The sequence below is a fragment of the Dermacentor andersoni genome, chromosome 10 (assembly GCF_023375885.2).
Source record: "Dermacentor andersoni chromosome 10, qqDerAnde1_hic_scaffold, whole genome shotgun sequence".
Taxonomy (NCBI): domain Eukaryota; kingdom Metazoa; phylum Arthropoda; class Arachnida; order Ixodida; family Ixodidae; genus Dermacentor; species Dermacentor andersoni.
In genome coordinates, this window is record NC_092823.1 from 69,439,734 (window position 1) to 69,450,510 (window position 10,777).

The 10,777-nt window shown below is 49.0% G+C and overlaps 1 protein-coding gene across 1 annotated transcript; it reads left to right on the plus strand.

Annotated features, from left to right (window-relative positions):
• The first annotated feature begins 3,441 nt into the window (after positions 1-3,441).
• On the plus strand, positions 3,442-4,605 carry LOC126543485 (uncharacterized). Its single transcript, XM_050190601.3, has one exon. The coding sequence runs from the start codon at positions 3,442-3,444 to the stop codon at positions 4,483-4,485; it is 1,044 nt and encodes a 347-aa protein (XP_050046558.2). The 3' UTR covers positions 4,486-4,605.
• Positions 4,606-10,777: the final 6,172 nt, after the last annotated feature.

Below are 10,777 nucleotides of genomic sequence, written 5' to 3' on the forward strand. Positions count from 1 at the left end.
TGGTCCAACCATGCCCCAATATTGGCAGTAATTGGTACCAATATTGGACCAATGTTGGCATATTGGCAAAGTGCAACCCAATTCAATGCTGGCCCAGCGTTAAAGCAAAGATTGGACCAATGTTATGCCAATGCAGCAGCCAACGTAGGACCAGCGTTGAGCCATATCGTTGCCATTAATAATGCCAGCTTTGAACCAATGCAGCAGCCATTGCACTGCCAGCGTAGGACCAGTGTTGAACCATATCGTTGCCATTATTAATGCCACCTTTGAGCCAATGCCATTTGCATGACGAATATTTTATATACGCTGGCTCTAGAGCACGCAGCCATTCTTACCGCAAACCTTTTGCTAGCGGCATTTTTATAGCAATTGTCCCCATACCGTCTTCCTCAATAAAAGCTAGGAAAGCTCGACAAAAAGATGTCAAGAAGCAGAAGTCCTGCATACTTGCAAATAATAATAAAAGAATACTGAAATTGAGTTCTATGACAGTTTATTTGCGAATAAATTTTCACAAACAGGCATTTTCCGTGGCCCTAGATGGGTGACGCTCGGTTATATTCAACTAGTTTATTTACAGGCACTTCCCTCAGGATAGGAATTGGGCAAGGTGCCGAGGACGGTGGGCTGGCCAGGGGTTTCAGGGCAGGGAGCTGACGTCGGTAGGCAGGTTGGTCATTGCTTGGATGACGGCGGGCTGATCAGGCCCTGAGGACCAAGATAACGCGGTGGTTTCTTTGAAATTGCTACCACTTCCCATAGCGACTTCACCATTACTTGGAGGAGATGCTTGGACTGTAAAATAAAAAGAAATATTATCAGAGATGTTGGTATGACAAATGTATGCGGCAGTGCTTTCATTTGAAAAATCGCTATACCCCAACAGTACTATAAGTCTGAGCAGTAAGTTCGAAGGGGTGAATCAAGAAACTTTCTTGCAAGAGATTTGTCAGGTAACGGTTTTAATATTTCTACATATATGGCATATTTCGTAGACGGCGTTACAGAATATTTAGAACAAACATAATATGCGCAGGATCCATCCGCCTTGTTTACACTCCACATCTAGTCAGCGTTGCACTTTATAATTAAAATACTGCAGCAAAACCTACTACAGCACAAAAAGCCTAGTTTCAGACTGTCTAGACACAATGCGGCCTTAATTTTTTTTGTCAGGGGCATTCATACAAGGAGCTTGCTACACATGCACGAACAAACAAATATATTGGAATAGGAGCATGATGATTATGTCACCGCAACATGCCATGCATGCTAAACAAACAAACAAGGATCGTCGCCACTTTGCTGCGTATTTCCAGATGTAGGCTCCTCAGTAGGAATTAGAATCTCCTAATTCAAGTATGCACTATCTAGCCCAAATGAATGTTGTCCCGAAACAAACAAAAGTTTCAATAATACATATGCGCTCCATCTCGATGCAATATAAAACGGTTCCATCAGCTCTGTGGCACTGTAATTCTCGATTCTCCTCAAAATCCTGATCCTCCAAAGCCGCGGAGCGTACATGCAAAATGTACAATGCGCAGGCAAATTCGCAATACGGTTGCTTCTTATGGAAAGCTCATGTTCCCATGCACAATCAATAAAGCAGCGGCTAATTTTATGCGACTTCCCCTGCTTGTTACGTGGTGCACTGGCTTTTCTCTTTAGGGGGCGCATTTCGGTGAAGGCGAAGTGCGAAAATGGCGGTGTACCATGCATGATATGCATGAGTGGTCGTCGCGGCCAGCTCCAGCACGGGTGGCCGCACGGCGCCGTGACGACCGAACTGTGAGCCTCCCAACCCGGGACAGTTTCAGCCCGTGGACACACTGACTGCAGTTACGCTGTCATCAACTCTCTGTATATATTCATATTTTAAAGGTTGCTTTCAGTTTTATAAACGTACATAAATGACTCTCTGTCTTTCTTCCGCATCACTGCGCGCTAGCGAAGGTGCCGAACAGTCCTAATCACCACAATTTCTGGCGTCCGCGACAGGACTAAGCTCTAATTCCATCCTTAAGAGCCACACTTCGCTTGTGTGCAGTGGTCGGAAATGGACTGGGAGAAATTTATTCCGATAGGTAAGGAGCTTGGCTTGTCCGGTAAAGAACTAAGAGAGTGGATTGACGAACAGCTTAACAGAGAACGCGATAAACGAGCTGAGGTCCGGGAAGCAGCGCGAGTAGCCCATGAACAGGAGATCACTCAAATGACGGCGGAACGAACTTTGTTAGAGACTAGATGCCGTCTTGCAGAGCACGCGCCTGGGACGGTCGAAACCGGAAGCGAACGCGGGGAAAGCAGCGGTGAAGCATTTAGAAGTCCCCACAAGCTTATCCCTCCCTACAACGAGAGCCGCGATGAACTCGACGCGTACATACAGCGCTTCGAGCGGGTAGCCACGAGCCAAGGATGGCCAAGCGATAGGTGGGCGCTATCATTAAGCTTGTGTTTGTCAGGCGTAGCCTTGAGCGTGATCGGACGCATGGCTGCGGAGGATGTCACAGACTATCCAAAGCTGAAGCAAACTTTATTTCAAAGGTTCCGGCATACGGAAGAAGGATACCGTCAAAAGTTTCGCGAAACTAAGCCTGAGAATTCCGAGACAGGGCGGCAGTTTGCTGGTCGACTGCTTGGGTACTTCGATCATTGGCAGCAGATGGCAGAAACAGAGAAAACATATGACGGATTAAGAGATAAGATTGTTTCTGAACAGATTTTGCTACGTTGCGATGAGAGGCTCGCCATCTTCCTGAAAAAGCGAGGATGCCGCGGCCTCGACAAGCTAGCCGAAGCGGCTGACCATTATTTGGAGGCGCAAAACCTGACAAACCTCGCCAGAGGAAAAGAAGAGAGAGGGATTAGTAAAGCAGCCCTGCAAAGCAAGAATACCGAAACAGAGGCCAGGAAAAGAAAGGTTGAGTGCTTTCTATGTGGCAAGCAAGGACACCGTGCTGCAGATTGTTGGACGCGGTCAAAAGGACCGAAGCCCTCGTCTTGCTGGAAAAGCGCGAAACATGGACATAAAGCTGACGAGTGCCCGAACAGAAACGGCAGCAACACGGAGGCGTCTAGTGCCATTACTCTCTGCGACAGGATGCCTGCCGCCCGGAACAAAGCAAGTCCGGCTCCTACCACAAATCTGAGGATAAAACAAGGCCTCCTGTAAAAACATATGGAGAAGACATCTGCCTTGGTCTTCAGACGCAAGAGATGCCGACGGCAAGCGGATATCTCAATGGACACCCGGTGTCGGTGTTGAGAGATTCCGGCTGCAGTACTGTGGTCGTCAGGCGTTCGATGGTGCCGGAAAAGAATTTCACCGGTATTATGCGTACCATTTACCTTCTGGACGGTCCGTTTAAGCGGCTTCCAGAAGCAAATGTCTATGTAGACTCCCCCTTCTTCCGAGGAAGGACACTTGCACTCTGCATGGAAAGGTCACTCTATGATGTTGTCCTTGGGAACATCGACGGGGTGTTCTACCCTACTGGTTTCAATCCGTCACATGACCTGTCTGACGTGTCAAAACGGCACAAAGACTCGGCGACAGCAGAGGAGCCTGTTCGACACCAAGGCGTGTGCCCGGATAGAGCTACTGTGAGTGCTGCGGCAAACCCTGCAACTGTGTCGACTGAGGCGACCAAGCAGGAGACGGAACCGTCTACTGAAGCAAAGGATGAAGGTGCTACTGAAAGAGCTGGAGAAGGCCAGGAGGGCAGGAGACGAGTGTCCATTCGGGCCAATGGGCGTGTGAGTGAAGACAGTCTCGGTCGCCGTCGCAAGCGGCGCAAGCCCAGAAAGGAGGCGGATAGCCACAGCCAAAGTGAGCCTGAGGGCATTGACCGGAAAGGCGGAACTCCATGTCGGGGTGGGCTCCGTTCTTACCAGCGACGCGTCCCTCGGGACCGTTCAGACACAAGGTCACGTATTGATGTTGAAAGCATCCCCGAGTCACATCGGTACGTCTGGGCTGATGACACGTGCAAGTGTTCATTGTACATTGGGAACATGTCAAGCCAGGTGACCAAGGATCAAGTTCGTGCCCTGTCAGATGCCATCCGCAGCGTCCACTTTGTAAACAGGCACAGCGCATTCCTGGATTTTGAGAGCCCAGAAGTGGCTACTGCACAGCTGGAGCTCCTGCGCAGCAGGCAGCTCAAGGGCAAGACAGTGCAGGTGGAGCCTAGCAGCCCCTGGAGCAGTTCCACATACAAGTCAGACCACCTGCTGTATGTGCGAGGACTTCCTGATGACAAAGGCATGGATACCCTTGGGCCGCTATTTCCTGATGCCTTGTTCATTGATCGCCGTGAAGGCAAAGTGCTGCTGAGATTCAAGGACCATGAAAGTGCCATAAGTGCCATCAAACAAGTTATTGCTCATTATGGGACAGACTTCAAGTTCAGCTTTGCTGCTGTTCGTCCTAGATGGAACCGCCGGTGTCCGCCCCGAACAGTGTGGCGCGAAGGGTAGCGAAAATGTACAGGGTAGCGAAAATGTAGGCTGTGACTACGTGAGTCGAGTGTGAACTTACAGCGTGAAGTGTGCCTACTGCATTTATTGCGTTTGTGAACACTTCAGGAACTACTACTGCGCGTGTGGAAAGACTTTTGCATGTGCACACTTTGCGCCTTAGAGACTGTGAACTTTGGCTATGTACGTGCTTTGAAAAGTTGTTTTCATGAAACAACTTCTTAGAGTGGGGGGTGAAATGTCATATGTAAGTGCCGCGAGTTGCCCCTAGAAGATCGGAGCTGCCGCCAAGCTCCGTGAACGACGAGGAAGACAACGGGTGCACGAGCACGGCGGCACGAGGGCACGCTCGCGGTGTTCGAACCAGGCGGGCAGCAGCTCCGAGCTCCTGGGCGGAACGAGGCGAGGGTTCCTTCCAGGCGAGCCGTCCGTGGCAAGGTGCGGAGGACCGCGGAGCCGAGCGTGGACGTCCCAGGGCCCCTGCTGCCAGTGCTCGAGACGCTGGCTGACCCGAGGGCCGCCGGTCCCTGAGCTGCCGCACCTGAGCTGTGCCGAGCAACGTTTCAGTCTGGCACAGATGTTGCTGTGCTAGACGAGGTCCTCACGTGCAACCGCCGCACGTGGATTGCGAGCGGCGCACGAGCTGGGCACCGAGGTCGTGCTGGAAGTGCGACTGTAGCACATCGGTAGCGAGCGGCGTCCGAGCCGGACATCGAGGACGTGTGGAACAAGGCGTCCCCTGGCTGCTGCCGCGGCGGCTTCCGAGCGTGCCGAGCCCGAGAACCGTGCTGAACGGGGTCTGAGTGCGTGGTCGGCGCGGCCAGCTCCAGCACGGGTGGCCGCACGGTGCCGTGACGACCGAACTGTGAGCCTCGCAATGCGGGACTGTTTCAGCCCGTGGACACACTGACTGCAGTTACGCTGTCATCAACTCTCTGTACATATTCATATTTTATAGGTTGCTTTGAGTTTTATAAACGCACATAAATGACTCTCTGTCTTTCTTCCGCATCACTGCGCACTGGCGAAAGTGCCGAACAGTCCTAATCACCACAGGGAGAAACACAGGTGGTTCCACAGAAGGTCGCAGCTTGCAAACATATTTCTGGTTCCTGCGCAGTGTGCCTGGGATCAGTGCGTTAGTTTTCAAAACACGTTGTTCAATCTCAGCAAGTCGTAGAGCACTAAAAACCGACAAGGCAAAAATTGGCTTATTACAGGCCAATGTCCTCCAAGGAAAGTCAACAAGAAACCCATATCGGCAAATCCGTACGAAAGTCGGTCCAATAATTCCCGCCTTGTTGAACGGAAGCGCCAATATTATTTACTGACTGTGTAATGTGGGCCAACGTTGAATCTCTATAAGAATGGCACAGCCAATATTCGCGCCACACTGTTGACCTTAGGCCAACATTGCGCCAGGAACCAGAATGGCACTGCCCATATTGGAACCACGCTGTTAATCTTAGGCCGTCATTGGGCCAGGAAGTGCCAATACGTTTCCAACGTGGGCCCGACCTGACGTGCCGCCTGGGTATATATATATATATATATATATATATATATATATATATATATATATATATATTCCCCCATCACCACAGTCACGTCGCAGACACAAAAATTACGGAAATTGCCACCGAGCTTCGCGACCTGGGTCTTCAACACCGAGCAAGAGACCCTTTCCACCTCCTACCGATCGAAGTCGTCAAACGCACGTCAATGCAGGAACCCTGACGGCTACAATCGTTTCTTCAACAGCTGCTTGGAGACAAAGCAAGCATCTTCGTTCAAGATTTTATTCGGATATTCTACCTACATCGTATGCCCACATCCGTCCACATAGTTATGGCGACCGATAGCAATTTTTCCGCGTCCCAACTAGCGTAAATTGCCGACTCCGCCATGGATGCATCAAACTCCGCTGTTTTAGACGTGGAACTGTGGCTGAAGAAAAACCAGGCTAACGCTGGTGCCTGGTGACCACAAATTATATATTTAGGCGAGCCCGCTCAATCAGGCGGAAGCCTAACTTCACCGATTCCACTGCTCGTACACGGTCAAGGTGCTGGGCGTGTCCTCGTTGTCTTCTGTTACCGGACCATTGTGGAACGTAGTTACGCGCTACAGGGCCACGCTTCTAGCGAGGTAGCCATGAGCTGTACGAGTAGCCCAGCGCTGGTGGCAGTCGTGCGAAACGCATGCGGCGGGTACAACTGACCTGGTCGCGTGGGAATCTGACAGCAGAAGTGATTACAGTGTCACATTCCAATGAGCCAGTCTTCAGACAGTCCACGGAGACGATATCTTACCGGGCGTTTATAAGCAATAGAATGGGTAGAGGTGCGTGATAGCACTTTGAAGAGACCATCAATGGAGGCCATAAGGCAAGACTCCCAGCGTCGTGGCACACGAAGACGCGCATACAATTCTCAAGGTGAGGGTTGGCGTATTCACAACGTTACGATCGTCGTTGTTTGGGGGGAAGGACAGCAGTAGGGTTAGCGTTGCGTACACAGTAGACGTAGTCGGAAACGTCATCATGTATGGTGAGTGAGTCGCCGAAGAATTCGCAGGGCCTCGTAGAGTCGTGCCAAACGTAAGCTCGGCGGCGCATGTGGAAGAGTCACTGCGAAGAGCGAGGGGTGTCAAGGACAACGAATGGAGTGCGCTTGATCCATGATGAAGGAAAAGACGAGTGTGTGAGTTAAGCCTTCATTTGGCGATGAAAACGTTCGATGATTCAATTGTACATTGGGAGGTAAGATAAAGTGTTGATGTTATTGACACAGAGTAGCCGAGATAGATTGACAAACAATATTGAGTCGGAGTGGCTACTAGCGTCAGTCGTAATATACAGACTTAGCCGTTATGCTTGGGAGCGGTATTGCTTCAGGGCATTAGCTGAACCTCTCAATGGAGGATAAAAGGTAGCGATGGTTCCCGCAGGTATGATGGGCGCCAAGAAAACTGACGTGGAAGTGACGAAAGCGGGAGTCCGGGGACAAGAAGGCACCAAGAGGAGTCGCACTGCGGTGATGCACTTTATACAATTGGCAATTGAGGCACGTGCGTGACCAGCGACAAACGTATGCGTTGATATTGAGATATTGGGCCATTCATAATGAGAAGGTACAAGTCGCTGGGTTGCGCCCATGCGAGGATGAGCTAAAGAATGGCGGGCATCAAAAACGGCACGGCGGTGTGAACGAGGCATCTAACGACGAGGTTGCCCATACGACGTATTACAAACGAGGGGCATGACGCAGTGAGGTGTGGGATATCTTGCCAACACCAGAGAGGTACCACTCAGGCTTAGCATGTGAGCTCGGATTAGACACTCTGGGCAGAAGCTAGGGCCATGAAATAGATGACCGGTTGGCAGTGAACCATTAGAAAGTGTGTGGGCGACAGCAGTGGATTTGCCGCAGAGATAAACAATGTTGCTGGAGCATGGAGAAATGTAAGCAAGTTGTCTGATTTCGCCGGAAACGGATGTGAGTGAGTTATAATCGGTACTACATAAAAAGGGGCGTCCCTTGAGAAAATGATACAAGTGATTCACAGCCAAATAGACCACGATCAGTTCTTGGTCCTACATGCTGTAGCGGCGCTCAGGAGGCGCATGCTTCATCGGAAAGAAGGTCATGGGCTGCCAACACTAGCAACAAACTGCGGCAAGGCTTCACCAACAGCGGTGTTCGATGGGTGAGCCGTGACCAACTCAAGGTGGACATGGAGCATAGCGCCAGCAAGGTGTCCTTTGATGCATCTGAACGCGTGGGCTGTGGTGTCGTTCCAGGGCACGGGTGTATTCGTTGTCCTGAGGCCCTAGAGAACGTCGTGTAGAGGTTGTAGTATATTCAATCAGCGATTAATCAAGCACCGGTAATATTTCGCGAAGCAGAGAAATTCGCGCGTTTGCCTGGTGATGGATGCCTGAGGAAACTCCTGGACGGCTGTGACACTGGTTGAGCGTGGGTGAATGCCCTGTGCTTTCATGCGATGGCCGCCGAAATCCAACTTTGTAACGCGCAACACGCTCTTCGGATTGATATCAACACGACCACACATGCCGAGTCTTGTGACCGCCCCACGTAGATGGACCTTGTGATCATCAGCGGTGGAGATGTAGACGAGTATTTCGTGAAGAGAGGGAAATCACTACCTAAAGCCACGTAATCACTGGTCAAGAAACGCTGAAAGATTTGTGCCGCATTACGAAAACCGAAAAGCATTCGGAAATATTTGAACAGGCCGAATGGTCTTATATTAGTGGCTTTCGGAATACTTGAGGCCTCTACAGCAGTCTAGTGTTACGCTTTCACCAGGTTGATCTTGCTGAAGATTCACTGATGAAGAACGCGGTTGGCGTGTGGGGATGGCAGTTACCGCAGCTGTAGGTCGGGCTGCGAGCCGTATGAGCTCCTCTTTATCTTCGAGGAGAAGTGCATAGCTATTCCCTGTGGTGGCGCCGTGGAAAAGAAGGTGAGCAGGGTGATGAACTGTGGTCGTTGAGGATAAACCGACTTTCAAAACCTTGTCGGCCATCTGGGCCAACAATTCCAACGTCAAGAATGAAAACGTGGACAGGATCATACGCAACTGTGGTGGAAGGCGCTACAGGAAAAGTTCCCTGAGAAGTGAGGTGTCAGTTGAAGGATGCAGGGACCCTTTAACGATAAATTATTCCAATATGTTTTTATTCCAATCTCCTGATGTCAAATTTTGTTAATCGTTGATGCGAGCATCTGGTGGTGAAGCGAAAGGTTGTTTAAGCACACCAACCATAATCTCTCCTCGTCTATTGAAAGTCAATTATGTTTGTCTTAAAAATGAACTACATTACTTACAACGAGTGGCTTGTCTGATCTAATTGGTTTTCAAGAAGCGAAGAGCGTGATCAATTGGAGAGATATTCAATGGGGCCGAGCCAGTGCACTGACAATCCATAACTGAGTGAAGAGGGTAGTGCGGGCGTCTTCGATTGTGCCACTTGCCCTTACTTTACTTGCGGCGGCTGGTTGAAAATCAGGTAAAATGCAACGGAAGTGTGAGAACCCTACAAGAAAATCATATTTGTTTTAAAACAGGTTTCATCAAATGGAAAATAGGCTTATGGAACGGGACCCTGTTTGACCTGACCCTGACCAGTCCTGACCTTTGAAATCCTGTTTAATCCTGTTTATTTCTTACCCGTTTAATCCTGCTTAGCCCTGTTTAATCCTGACCCGTTTAATCCTACCCTATATAACACAGACTTGTTTGCCCCTGTTCAGACCCATTTCTTGCTACATTCATACCAGGTCCTTTGAGAATGGATTGATGTGGCTTAATATAATTTACTCTTCAAACCTATTCTGTACACTTCTGTATTTTCGATCAGCATTGAAGGCAAGTAGGTCTGCATTATGCTTGCTCCAAGAATGCCACTTTCGCATGTAGGTTTGCCTGGTACATTGCTTGATACGAACATGAACACAATTTTCGGCGTAAATTGATTAGCACCACCAACACTGATGCGATACATCACGAATGAGTTTTCTATGACCCACGAGTACATTCTCTATGTATGGCCTACAAGAATATGCACCCTGAAAAAGACCACCTCATTTTCGTATTTACTACAAGTATTGAAATACAATTCTTGCAAATTTAGTACATGTTTTATTACTTGTACTCGTCTTACAGCAGTGCTTTCTAGCAGCGATGGTTTGTTCACAAATCTAGAGTAAAGTGTAATTTTGGAGTGAAAAATCTCAGGAAAAGTATTCGCATGTACTTGTAAGTGAAAAGGGGAGTATACTTTACGTAAGTATTTCTGTACACCCACTTGAACTTTCATAAGGCGTAAATTCCTCCGGTTTAAGCAAAAGCATGTGATACACGTCACAAGCACTGTATATTTGACCTTCTAATTGTACTTCCCTGCACCCAGTCTGCCGAGAGAAGACCGCTGGAATATTTTGCTTTGGTGAGAGTTAGCAGGGCATCTGAAAAAGTAAAGCCAATAATTTATCTTGACTCATGCAACAGCTTAACACATTTCAATTTTGCCTATGTTCACACAGATAAGAAAGGTTCAGCATTCCGGACAAAGAAGATAATGAACAAATCTCATTGAAAAATATGTGGTTTCATGCAATGCCTATGTTTCAAGGGAACATGGATTACTGTCGGAGAATAAGCTGTCGGAATTAGCAGGCTACTGAAACAAATGTTATAGGAAAAAGATGGAGACATTGCTTGGTCAACAATAATTACTAGTATTGAAGCAACAGCACAGAAGCAT